The 14,308-nt window shown below is 41.5% G+C and overlaps 1 protein-coding gene across 7 annotated transcripts in view; it reads left to right on the forward strand.

Moving 5' to 3' along the window:
• LOC308333811 (kinesin-like protein KIF13B) overlaps positions 1-14,308 on the forward strand; it is a 40,137-nt gene that overhangs the window by 625 nt on the left and 25,204 nt on the right. For 5 of the 7 annotated variants that reach the window (XM_080790293.1, XM_080790295.1, XM_080790296.1 and 2 more), the window contains 8 exons: positions 209-292; positions 1,485-1,578; positions 8,169-8,181; positions 8,372-8,432; positions 10,370-10,462; positions 10,715-10,895; positions 12,142-12,229; positions 12,824-12,958. In XM_080790293.1, the coding sequence (XP_080646419.1) occupies positions 226-292; positions 1,485-1,578; positions 8,169-8,181; positions 8,372-8,432; positions 10,370-10,462; positions 10,715-10,895; positions 12,142-12,229; positions 12,824-12,958 (732 nt within the window). In that variant the 5' untranslated portion in view covers positions 209-225. Of the gene's footprint in view, positions 1-208; positions 293-1,484; positions 1,592-8,168; positions 8,182-8,371; positions 8,433-10,369; positions 10,463-10,714; positions 10,896-12,141; positions 12,230-12,823; positions 12,959-13,189; positions 13,213-14,308 lie in introns of those variants that run through there. The other 2 variants (XM_080790298.1, XM_080790299.1) reach the window with 2 other exon arrangements.

The following is a 14,308-nucleotide window of genomic DNA, read 5'->3' on the forward strand; positions in this document are numbered from 1 at the left end:
CTCTCTCCCCCACACACATAATGGAGGAGTGGCTTGTTGTTCAAATTAGTAATGTGAGAAGAATGACATGGTACCGTAAAATGAGAGGGCAAACAAATCATTTCTTCACAATTTCTGCACAATAGATAATAATAATCGGTCACATATTTTACATAGTACATGCTTAGTTCCAAGAACAAAACCCAAGTAATTGGTTCATTCATTTTAGATCAGCCCGGCGGCGCTATGGATGACAGCCTGAACGACTCCAATGTAAAGGTCGCAGTTCGGGTCCGACCAATGAATAGGAGAGGTGAGTGACTTGACAAGAGACCTTGTGACAGTCATTTATTCCGTTTCACGAACTTCCAGTTCCAGCCACTTATTACGTTTTCTACCAAACGCTGAACGCACAGACAGATGCCAATTCTTCGTTTTAGCTTCTTTATTTGTAGGCTATTTAGTAAGTTTGGCCCTGGTCCTGAAATGTTTCCTATTTCCTTGTGCATCAATGTGGAAATGTCACTTGGCAGGCGCATGTGTGAATGCAAGTGTAAACATGTGGAATAGTCAGTGACATCACTCCCAGAAAATAAGCATTATGCAAGCATGCACACACAGTGCTGACACTGACTGACATGTTTTATACCACTTTAAACCATTCAGATTTCAAGTGTAAAACAACTGTGAGTTTTAGTTTAAAACCTGCTTTTAACTGAGGGAATTCGCACTGTGCATGTGACTGGATGTCTTCCAATACAGCCACTTCCTTAACTTCCCGTTTAGATGGGAATGTGGAACAGAACTTTGGTGAAGGTCTGACCTTGCTCTCGAGTCTTCCCAACTGACAGGTTTAATGAAACAAGGAACTGGCACACAGACAGTATATGCCACCTAGCCGTTTTGTCTGTGATTGTGTTAAAGTGACCAATGACCATACATTATATAGTTGACTGAACAATGCCATTTGAAAACTCACTTCCTGTACTGTACATCTATTTGAATAAGTATTCAAGTATTAAAGGTTCCACTTGTTGTCTAGGACACAAACTATTAGTGTAAGCAACTAAGCATTTAGTTTAAGCATTTAGTTCACTCTTATGTCTAAAAACAGTAGTGTAACCGAGCCCTAAGTATAGGGCTGATCGGGTCTGGGATAATGCCGAGAGATGCCCAACCTTAGCGAAGTATCGTCAGGGATGGATATGGGTCTCTTGAGGCGAGCTGTCCTTAGGTTCGGCGTATCGATCTTGGTTCTTATCTTAAAACCATCTTTGCTCGCGTAGGCACCTATATTTATAGTGTTGAGATGTCAGAGGTATGTCAGAGTGACGTCACCTCTGACACCCCGGTTATGATGTCAGAGAGGCACCTGGTTCTTTCGTAACAGTAGGCTAATTGCAGGTGCAGGTTTATATTAGAAGTCAGAGATCCCATAATTATCATTTGCTAATAGGCTTCATATTTTTCATGTAAAAATTCTCCTGGGCTGTTTCCACCATCAGAGAAAGACCTGAAGACAAAATGTGTGGTCGAGATGGAGGGGAACCAGACAGTGCTGCATCCAGCCAGCCTCAACCTAAGCAAAGGAGACCCCAGGTAGGGACCGTGGGTTTGAATTCCGTCTGTCTGTTTACTCTGCATTTATCAGCTTTTTTGTGTCTGTAGTTTTGTGTTTTACAGTGTGTTATCAAGCACTTGATTTTACTTGAGTGTACTTTGTGTGAAAGATTTGATCAAAACAGTTAAATGGAAAAATTGGAGTTCATCAGATATATTTATTCATTTGTGTGTCGCCATAGCCATGCAGTCCCGGGAGTGCATTTTTAATTGGTCTCAGTAGGAAATGAAAGTCAGCCAGTGTTCATGCTGCTCCACTTTAAGCAGGGCCAATGTTATGCTGCTCATATTAATCTTTAAAGGTTATTTTAGTGTTGCATCAAGTGTAGTATAAGTATACGTTTACCTAATTTCCACCTGAAGTCCCTGACCAACATAGTTTCATACAGACTACACCTTGAAAAACAAACATTAACGGGGGCACGGTAGCACAGTCGGTAGTGCTGTCGCCTCACAGCTAGAAGGTTCTGGGTTCAATTCCCGCTGTGGGCGCTGGGAGCGTGCTCTCTCCTCCGCGTCATCAGTGCCCATACCCGATGCGGGGTTTGCGAAAGGGCCTTTCTGTGTGGAGTTTGCATGTTCTCACCGTGTCCCCTAGGGTAGGTAGTAGGTACCCTCACAAAAAACATGCAGTAATCCTGGTCTCTAAACTACCTCCCCCTGGCCAGCGGGGTGCCTGATGGAGGAGAAAGGAACTGGTCAGAATAATGTGTTCCTTCCATGCGCTTGAGGTCAGTCCGTTGCCCCCCAGGTTGGAAGATGAAGTGTAGCGCCCCGGATTACATTGACACTGGGTGAAAAACTTTTTTTAAACATGAAATCTTTTTGTTTGTACTGTTCATTCCTTTGTATAAGTCTATGTGTGAATGGATTCTTCAAGGTTCATGTAATCAGAATAAGCCAGCACACTGACACACTCTCATTCCCATGGGATTACATGTGACTGTTATGCTGTCTTCTCGCACCCGGTCCTAAGGCAAGGCACAAACCTTTATTATTCTCTTCGAGGTTAAGACAGAACACTGCAATTCAGTAGGTGTGGATTCTAACCAACCGGGCCTCAGTGACCAGCAGCTAGCATGAAGAAGGCTCAAATCCAAACCTCACTTCTCCTAACTTCCACACCCTAACTTTCACTCTGCCTCCCAGCTGTTTTCCTTCTCCAACCTCCTCTGCTTCTTGCGCCATGTCTTTCTTTACAAAGGGTGTGTCTGTTCATGCTCATTCCTGCTCAGGTAGTCAGTCTAGAAGTTAAAACGGTAGTAGTATCGGAAATTAAAGAGTCACCACCACTTCATTGCCAGGTTACATTTATTATCGCAAAAGTATAAAAATGTAAAAAAAATGACAAGAAAGGAAGGTCATTGTAAATGTTTTACATGGTAATGTAGTTGTCATGCCTCTCAGAATTGATGGTGTTCAGCAAGACCTTTTTTGAACCCTGTAATTAGCCGACCAGAGTCCCCCAGGGCTCTGTAATAGCCACTTTTCCTGATTTTCATTCAACACTAAATATCTTCGCCGAAAATAGCCGTTTGTCAAAGCATCGCATTGCGAAGTAGCGAGTGCATTCCGACATGCGTTCCCTGTTAGGTTAGGGTTTGACACATGCGTGGCCAGTTAAAACTCACCCGTGCTTCCCTGTTGGCGGCAGTTGGTGGCAGTTGGCGGCGATGTCGTGTCTAACACCGCTGCCGGAGAATGCACTCTCTCTTGTGTTGTGAGCTTGTAGATCTGATATTTTTGCCAAATGTGTGCCCTGGAATAGGGAAGCTAGGTTAAACAATCTATACAGTATATTTTAAAGTAGGTGGGTAGTGTAGTATGTGTGTGAGTACTGAGTAGGCTTATGCCAATGTCCCTGATCTTGACTGGTGACATCGTAAAGTCCCTCTGTCTGCTCCTAGCAATACCAGTGTTAATTTAACACATAAATAGCTGAGCCTTCCATGTTTTTCTGCCCTGGGTCAGGTATCTATCAAGGTCAGGCATCTTAGGCATCTTACTTTTGTGCCAGATCTTCAGATCAACATTGTGTTGCAGGTCACCCTGTACCAGATACAAACTCTCCACAATGACCAAATGCAGATTACCAGTGATCTGCGTCTGTCTACTCTGTACTTTCTTGCAATATCTTTGTTTTTCAGCTTTTTTTGTGGCTGTAGTTTTCAGTGGGTTATCAAGCACTTGACTTATTTTGTGTGAAAGATTTTATCTATAAAGTGAAATGGAAAGATTGGAGCTCAGCTCAGGGGAGTTTAGCAGTACAAACATTCTTTCTATTTTCAATTTATTCAAACAGTAAGACCCCTTGTCTGACCCACAACAAATTCATAATGAAAATATTCATTTTTCAAGTTATATTTTGAACATGTAAACTTTTGAACTTGGATATTAAGTAAGAAAAGGCTATGCCCAAAAACAAGTACAAGTTACAAAACAAGTAACATTTGAGTTTTAAATTTATTACATTTTCTTTCTGAAATCTACCCGGCAATCTACCCTTTTTCTGGGTATTCCTTCTGAATTGTTGGATCGAGGTAGCAACTAAAAACATTATTTGAACAACATACTGAAGGTTTGATCCAGTTAAAAACCAAGACTGGATTACCTAATCTAATCCACTTTCAGAATACTTTGTCTTTTGAACAACCCATTTTCAAGATTGGATTATCCAATCCTATCAAATTCCTTCTGAACAACTGGGCACTGGATTTGACTGTGTGTAGAAGATGCTCCCAAGAGGTTTTGGCTCCTGCTCAGGTGGCCTGATTCAGCAGACATCCTTTAGGTCAAACTCCTATTGCCAGGAAATGAATCCCTGCCTTTGTTCAACAGGGGATCTCACATTTCACTATTTCTGTGTAATTTAGCTAGAGTCTGCCTTGGCATTCTGTAGTATGTGGGGTTGGCTTCTGAACTGTGTGTGTGTGTGTGTGTGTGTGTGTGCACGCCACGGTATGTATGTACAGTAGTACGTTACGTTGGTGTGTGTATTCTGCCCTAACATGCTCATTGTACAGTAAGTGTTCAGTCATGGTACGTTCCCTTGTGGGGATCAGTATGAACAGGTTTTACAGGCTCCAGGATTCCTTTTCTCTAAATGCATGCAGATAGAAGAAGAAGGAAATGGAAATAGACAGGTGGATAACTGCCAAGTCAAGGCTACTTTTAGGTGTAATTATTACTGAAGGGGGGAAATTTGCCCCACTAAGCACATAATATAGTAAACATGTTATGGCTGCTCTTCTGTTATTGGGTGCCATGCTGTCTAGTGGGTCACCATAGACACAAGTACAATCTGTGGTCTCTTTGTTGTTTTTGTGAGGGAGACTTATTTGATTACTCAGTCCTCCTACAGCGTTTCTGCTTTGCCAGCCTGTTGGCTGAATGGCCGACAAGATTGACAACAATTAATCACTGAATGAAACTCAGCAAATGCAGAAATTATATTATGGCTTTCTGGCTTGCTTGCAAAATGGCAGGCTTGGGGTTGTGAAACTTTTAATCGGTATATGGAGCTGGTTTTGAGTCCATGCTGTATTCTTACTTTCCTGGTTTCACTCAGTGTGCTGTCCGTTATAGCAGAAATGTTTGTTTTCATATATTGGCTGCAATGACTGATATGTACCGTGTATACCCTCCATCCCGAAAATGTAATATATATGTAATGTGTATTTGCAATGATTGAAGTGCAGGGCAGGTTTATCAGATACATCCAATTGACATTAGTATGTGTTGTTATTCATACAGACTTGCATGGTAAACTGGCTTGCCCACCATACTCCTCCCTGAGTCCCTCCCTCATCGCACTCCACTAGTGACTCCTTGGAGCTGTGAGGCTCTGCCAGTTATCTCAGGAATGTCCTAGCTAACCAGCCCAGGACAGGACAGGAGAGAGAGGGCTTAATGTTGCTCTTTCATGGACATATAGGCGCCAAGTTGTACACAGTGAGGCCTTGTTCCATAAGGGCTGACCCTGTGTTTGGTCAGGACTAAATTTGAAATATATATATATATATTGTGGAAGACAGAATGTGTTACTAGTGAAGTTTCATTGGGAACGACCGCAAGGGCAATTAATTTATAAATAAAAATATATTTAGTTTTTTTAAGGACACTGAAGGAAAATATGTAACACGTTCAAAGAATCAAACCAGTGACATTGTAATCATCATGCAGTATTCAGTGAGATAATGGTGTACCGCACACAAGTCATTTGTAAGTAAACAAACAGCCGTTTGTTTTTTGACATGGCAGTTTTGAGCTAATCTTAGTTAGCTAATCTCCAGCACCTCTTGGAGCTTGTTGCTATATGTGTCCTTGATCAGAGGGCAACGTTGGTAGAGGTGGCAGTCTTTGCATTAACCACTTAAACCCTATTATACTTCAAGTTCCATAGAGTTCATTCTTAGTTACCTCTAGTCTACACCAATTCTCTTCACCGAACAGCTACAAACGTACGCGGCACAATGAAACACGTGGCGTCACACTCAATTCAATTACAATGTATTAAAGTGTCAAATCACAACAAGTTGTCTCAAGACACTTACGACAATGGTAACGAAAAACTCCCCTTTATGAAGAAACGTCATACAGAACCCATCTGCCTCGACCGGCGTGTTGGGGGGGGGGTGGTAGAGTTGGAATAGGAAGAAAGAATAGAAGAGAGATAGACAGGGTGGGCTCCGTGGAGGGGCCTGGTCCACGTCTGGTCACAGGTTGCATCACAATGCAAAGTATGACACAACACTTGACCGTGTAGATCTATTTTCGCCAGATGTTATGCAGGCCTATTATGACATGCTCACAATATAGAAGCTATAAGGTTTACTCACCATGTCAGTGTTACTCAACTCAATTATCACTAGACATGATGAGCGTTGTGACTGAGTGTGTTAGGCAGGTATTAGGTTCTTAGTTTGCTTATGATTCTTGATGACCATATGTATTTGATGTGTTCTTGCTTACTGTAAATAGCTCTGGATTAAGAGAGTCTGCTAAATGCCTAAATTGTAGATAGATAGATAGATATATCAGTAACTACTGTGTTGTGGGGATGTGTCACAAGTTCACAACTGAATTATTGTCTTGTTGTTGTTGTTGTTTCACTTAATGGGCATAGAGAAGGACTAGTTAAGAATGAAATGTGATGGTGGCAACATACAGTATTAAGCCTTTCTTGTAGGAATGCTTTTAGTCAGCGTGGGTGCTTAAAATGATAATACCATGAGATCACACTGCAGTATTATAAAGCTGATGAATTACACACCCTTTTGCTGTGTAGCTGGCATCACATGTAGAATATTGGTCTGTCTTAGGACACACTTGAGACACCATGTACTGTTTTGAACATGATCTTACTGTGTTTCTCAACTCTATTTCTGGGGCTCATATTACTGGTAGTTTCCCCCACATGAAGTAATTTGTATTCACAGTGTGTCCCAGCAGGTCTAAATTAATCTCTAATTTGATGGCTAGATTGAAAAATACAAATTGTACCTCTGCTATGGAGTGGAGAATCTCTGCCCTTGCACGAATGTTCAAATAGTGGCCTGTCTCACGGACACACTGCGGTTACAAGGTTCTTAATGTCACATAAGGTTACATTCTCCCCTTGATTTGCAGCAAGCCAAAGAGGATTAGTGACCTAGAAGACCACGTTTTAAGCTTTTTTTCTTTATGATGTAGTAAGAGTAAGAACGCTGAGAAGGAGATGGTTAAGTGGAGGTATGCAATGAGAGGACAGGACTCTCAGGATTCAGTCCAAGGTTGAATCCAAGGGGGAACTACTGCAGAGATTATGCCATCCCTTGGTGTAGTCATTCTCCGTCTAAGATGGGTTTTCTACAATGCACATGAGTAGATAGAGTGAAGATGAGTCAGCAGGTGTTCAGTGCTAAATGAAACTTAAACATTTCTACAATATTGATGGACACATTAGGGTTGATGCCTGTCTGCCAACAACCAGAGTAATGACACTCCCGTTGACTCTCATTGTAACAATGGTATGCTCATTCTATCTCAATGGAATAGTTCCAGCCATAGGAGCAATGTTTGGAAATATCGCCCATAGGCACCCGCTTTGCGGCGAGATCAAAGCGTGTCACCACTCTCTTACTACATTACTCTGCCAACAACTAGGCCAGATGATGGCGTCGTTTGCTGATTTAGGCCTATTCATAGTACGTTATTAAAGCTCTATTAACAGAAATGTTGTCATACAACAGAAACCTGTAAAGTGACAGATCATATTCCAGCTTCATGAGCTTTCTTCCACTTGGTACAGGTTTCCACTAACAGCTGAAACAGGACTTTGTCATCATGTCAATAATTGTCCCATAAAACATCCTTTTTGGCATCTAACTCCCTACTGCGATGCATTTCAGTTGTGCTAGATCAAATAACCAAGTGATTCCATTGTTTTGGTATTAATTTAAAAGTAAATGTCTCGCAAGTTGTTGTAACTTGTTTCCTAAGACACTTATTGGGGTGATTATAACAGCCATTATATAAATGCTGACTCATAACTGTGGTTTTATTATGTCTTTTCCATGTGCTGTGGCCAGGAATCAACCAAAGGTAAGTTCAATCTAAAGTTGAATTGAAGTGTTAAATTGAAATTATACATAGTTTGTTTATTAGCATACAATCTCTTCCTAACTCTGTTGTGCATTTTTGTCAAAATGTTATAATATGCACAGATTGTACTGTATGTTATCGGTTGTGTGTTGTTAAACAATGCTTTTTAATGTATTAAACTTGTCTTCAGGTTTTTGCTTATGACTACTGTTTTTGGTCCATGGATGAATCTCAAAAAGACAAGTTTGCAGGTTAGTAGCCTACATTTTGTTTTCAACACTGCTTGAATCATGTGTGTTTAGCACACAAGAAACTCTGCCGGCTGTTGGGTTATTCATTAATGTTATCGGCAGGGATATACTGTACGTTTCCTGGTATTCAGAACATTGTATGGAGTTGAAACAACTTTGTGAGAGAGAGCTGTGTTGTATTGTTTCGTGCAGCGAAAATCTTCGATCTACAGGCTCACAGCACCTTGAAATGTTGTGAGCTTGTAGCTCTATTTTATTTTATATATGGAATATTTATAATGTATACATATAAACCAATTAATTGTCAGGGGAGTATTAGAGTTTATCTGCCCAACAGCACGCTTATTAAATGTAATGAATGAATGTGAAAATAGCTGTTTGTTGTGATTGACTGCCCACAGGACCCTGATCCTGTCCAATGAGAATAATGGCTGTGTTTTTCTGATGCCCTTGTTAAGTTGTCTCACCTTCTGTTGTGGGGGATTGGTCTATCTATAGTATTTTCAAAATGAAAAGATGATGATGTGGTTGGCACACAGCGCAGCAGCAACGCAGCACAGCAGCCCGAGAACACAATAAGAAATATAACATTATTATTCTCCTCCTCCTCCTCCAACAACTCGATAACGTTCTCATTTTAGTTTGTTACTCATTTTCTGAGCCATGCAAATAAACAACAACCAGCACTGACTGGAGACGGAGAGGTTCATGTGCCCTGCGCGTAAAGCTTAGCCAGAAACAGGACAGTCACTGCGTCAGCATGGATGTAGCCTCGGAAACCCAGACGTTATATTTCCAGCACAGAGGTGAGGGGGGGTATCGCACGCTGAGAGCCACATACACAGCTGCATTTGGTTTTTAATTAAAGGCGCGTTCTGAATATACCAGTCTGCAATGCAAACTAATAGCCGAGTGCACTCCAGGGCATATGCATAGGGAAAGAATAACTTCTGTCCGTGACAATAATCAATGCTACAGTTTGATTTCTGTACACACGCACACAGAGCAAAAAATATGATAAATATGAAATATGAAAACCTGTTGAAGTACAACGCATGAGTCAATTAAGTAGCTGCTTTTGTATCAAACCCTTTCCTCTTTACTGAGCCTACTGTCATTGAACTGCTGTCCGATAAAATGCAGGATGTGTTTGCATTAACTTCAGATATTTAAATGGAGATTATTGGATTAGTAAGTGACTGTCACCTGCAGGTCAGAGCTAAAGAGAAGGAATTTTGGTCTCTTGTGAGCAGAGAAGTATCCCCTGATTGTGTCGTGTGCACTGAAGCTGCATGCCTATACTTTGGTTCCACGTACTTCATATGTGAAATGGCCTTTTCACAAATGAAAATAATAAAATCCAAGTTTAGAACTCGTATGACTGACTCACATCTTAATGACACCCTCAGACTGGCAATCACTAAATATGAACCAGATTTCAAAACGCTTGCAGATAAAGTGCAGTCACAGCAGTCTCATTAAAGGTGGGCTGACCCTGAGAGTATGTCACCATATCTGTGCAAATATATATGGTCATGTTATGCCTATGTCATTTGAACATCTGCCAATGTGAATATTCATTGAAATGAGAAACAAAATATTTCTAATACCAATTATTTCTAATTTGTCTTAATATTATTTGACATTGATAATATAACTTACTATAAGTATTTATTCTAATTTAAGCTTTAGTCTTTGTGTGGATGTGTGCACATGCATTGAGCCTGTCAGAAATAGCAACAAAACAAGTGTTTTTTCTAACACGTTTTAGTGGTAGATCTTGGCTTACAATTGGGAATAAAATGGGCTCTTGGGCTTGAAAAGGTTGGTTACCACTGATCTATACTGTAAGTCACTAAGGTGCTTCCAGTCCTCCCTGTACAATACTTTGTTCATGTACTTTATGTAGCCTATGGGCATTTCTGTTGTTTTGACAGGTCAAGATATTGTGTTCCAGTGCCTTGGAGAGAGTCTCCTGGACAATGCTTTTATGGGCTACAATGCCTGCATCTTTGCATATGGACAGACAGGTGACATGCCCATAAACATTGAGAATCAGATTTGTTTTTAGCAACAGAACTCTCCCTTGTTGCGAGTGCCCTGTATCACAAAGGACCCTCTGAAAAACGACAAAAGTCATCCATAATTGTATAATTCTATAATAAAGAAAAGTTTATTTGACACATTTTCTGTTGACTATTCGATTAATCATTTCACTCCTAGTTCTAGTATTCTGTAGCTTAACAGTCCATGGTTGATGCTTTCCGTGTGGTTCTCCTCAGGTTCTGGTAAATCATACACTATGATGGGGTCGGTGGAGCAGCCTGGGTTGAGCCCTCGGCTGTGCAGCTCTCTGTTCAGCAGGATACAGAAAGAGGTGGGGGAGGGGGAGAGCTTCACCGTGGAGGTGTCCTACATGGAGATCTACAACGAGAAGGTCCGAGACCTCCTGGATCCCAAAGGGTGAGCCATTCGGGAATCCGTCTTACAGCAGGTTCAAACTAAAGCCAGATGTATACTTAGTTGCATGACGCCACGTGCGTGCAATGAAATATATCAGTCCGTTTAATAAAATATGTAAATTAAGTTAACCACTAGTGTGTGGCGCGTGTTGGTAGCTGACCACGTGATCACAAAATCCCCTGTTCGATTCTGAATGGAGACCTGTGTTGCTTGTCGTTCCCAGCCTCTCAGCCCCAAGCTTCCTGTCTGTCCACTCTCCTATGTGTGGGTCGTCAGTATGCTGACGGGCCGGTGGTCCGAAGGGCCGGTGTCCTGGTGGCCCATTTTCCCCGATGGCTCGCTGTTCCGACGGCTTGCTGTTCAGGCGCACACTGGGGGCCACTTGAACTCTTTGGCAACATTCAATTTTGAGTAGACCTATCAATCACTCATTCAAATAATTCTGATTCTAGTTGAGAGTCGAAGTAGATTATAATAGGCTATAGCTCCAGCAAACTTATCAGTTGATACTGTGACTCGCGTTAGCGTTCTCGCGCTCTCTCTCTCTCAGCAAAGCCGACACTTTCAACAGTGGAACGTTGTCAAGCCTTGCTTTGTGATGTATACCTTTCATTATCAATGGGGCTATGCGATGCAGTCGGTTGAGTGTGGCACTTCAAGGTTGCGGATGATTTCTCGTATCTGACGGACTGTCACGGACAGATCGCATTTGAATAAAGTTTGCCTCAACCAACTGTATTCTAATTTGGTCCATCAGTTGGATCCGTTCAGCAAATGAAAGCAGCCCTCCTGTGGTGTAGATGTAGCTGGAAAATAAAACAAGTAAATTATCCCAACAGCGTGATTATTAAACAACAATGGATGAACAATTATATCTGTAGTGTCCACTGTCCAGTTACCCCTATATCTATATGATGCCAGCATGCCACACCACAGGAACACTGCTTTGTGTGGCAGGCATAGCAAATGGTTTTGGCAGCTGTTGGAGCAGATAAGTAAGTAAGTAGCCTTGCCGAGCCATGGGGCCTATAGGGCAGGAGCCTATCTCCTGTTTCTGTAGCGTGAGGCATCTTGATGTACAAGTACACCCCCTGGACATGACGCTAGTATGCCGCAGGGATTTACCCCCAATCCAACCCTTGATGCTGAGTGTCAAGCAGCAATTGAGAATGGAGTTACTTGGAAAAAAAACATTCTCTCTCTCTCTCTCTCTCTGTCTCTCCCCTTTTCCCTTCCCTCCATCCAGGAGTCGACAGGCTCTGAGAGTGAGAGAACACAAAGTATTAGGGCCATATGTTGATGGCCTGTCACGACTAGCTGTGGCTAGCTATAAGGTACAGTGAGATCAATTTAATAAATATAAATAAATATATATAAATAGCCTAAATAGGCCTAATTGAACTGGATGGCGATACCACTGGCTGCTGTCCTAATTGCCTGTGTAGCCCTACAGTACATCAGGGGTTCTCAACGTTTTTGCCTGGGGACCCCCGGAAATGCTTTGGCCATGTCTCGTGACCGACCGCCCCGCCACGCCCCCCTCCCCACCCCCAATACATACCGCCACAGTAACCTTAATTATAGAGAAAATACATCATATACCACGAGCCTGTAATAAAGTTTATATATATAAATACTGAAATCACATATAATCATTAAGGAAAGTTTATGCATGCACTATGTGTAGCCTACTATGTAAACTCTCAAACTCTCAAAAAAGAGATATATATATTTATTTTTTTGGACCACGAGGGGTCGCGACCCACAGGTTGAGAACCCATGCCCTACACGAACGAACACGCTAATCTAAATGTCCATATTAATAGCGATCACCCTATGGGATAAATAGTTTATAATGGTTGGTTTTTATTGTTTTTGTCATCATTGATGTTCTGTACTGTACATGTAACGCCACATATCCCCAACAGGACATTGAGTCTCTGATGTCGGAGGGGAATAAGTCTCGGACCGTGGCAGCCACCAACATGAACGAGGAGAGCAGCAGGTCCCATGCTGTGTTCAACATCATCCTCACACACACACTCACTGACATGCGCTCTGGGGTGAGACGAGACGCACGCACACACACACTCACTGACATGCACTCTGGGGTGAGACGAGACGCACGCACACACACACACACTCACTGACATGCACTCTGGGGTGAGACGAGACGCATGCACACACACACACACTCACTGACATGCGCTCTGGGGTGAGACGAGACGCACGCACACACACACACACTCACTGACATGCACTCTGGGGTGAGACGAGACGCACGCACACACACACACTCACTGACATGCGCTCTGGGGTGAGACGAGACGCATGCTTACCCCATTTTGACCTGAGATCAGATTCTATAAATGTCTTCTACATCCTGACAGTTTTCTGAAAAAGCTATGTTTCTATGTCAGTCGTTCTTCGATAAAAAAAAATAGCAGCTGCACCAAAAGGGGTTCCCGGCCAAAATGAGTTACCTGCTTATCGACAATCTCTTCTGACAATCTCGACTGACTGTAATCTTTTGTTCACTTAAAACCCTTGGGACTTTGAGCGGACATTATTATTATTATTATTACATACGCTCAATTGTCTTTCTTTTTTTTTAGCCAGTGTAGTTATGTATGGTGTAACATTACCTTATTGGTCAGTCAGCCCATTTAGCACAGACCTTTAATTTAGTATTGAAGTTATACAATATAAATTATTTCGCTGCTTTTGCCCCACATAGCTACAGTATATATGTAATTATGTATGAAATCATACATGCTTATACACTTTTACATATTATGTAAATATATACAATTCAGTGCCTCTCATTTGGAGAAACATTGGATTTCATGTAGATATATTATACATTTGTTTTGTTTTTAAGTGTACAGTTCTACAAGTTTTGTGAGACGCATGCACAAACAGACATACATACATATATTTATAAGTCCCTTAGTTTTTGTTTTAACCCAAGCTCTGCAGTAAGTGTAGGTGTAAAACTCTGGACTTGTGCACACTTGTGGTGATACCAAACTATGCTCGTATTATGTTAGGTACTGTATAGACTTGCCAGCTCAGGAAAAGAACAGCTTTTCTTTCTTTTTTTTTATCCTTAGGGAAACTGAAAAAAAAACCTTTCAGTTACTGAAAGGTTTTAACTTAATGAGTACAGCGACCTTTTAGGAGATTGAATATAAGAGGAACTAGAAAGGATTTGGGGGGGGGGGCGATTATGGGGTATTTCTGAGAAAACATTTATCAATACATCATTCTTTTTGTATTTTAAAAAAGGAAACAGAGTTACACCAACAATGTCAACTGTAGGCCGATGAATAAATACCGGTATGCAATTAGACAGTTATTATTCATTATTCATTTTTCAATTGATAAAAAAGTAATGGATAGAATAATCGCTA

This window comes from Protomyctophum bolini (genome assembly GCF_963924005.1).
Source record: "Protomyctophum bolini genome assembly, chromosome: 19".
In the NCBI taxonomy this organism is placed as follows: Eukaryota; Metazoa; Chordata; class Actinopteri; order Myctophiformes; family Myctophidae; genus Protomyctophum; species Protomyctophum bolini.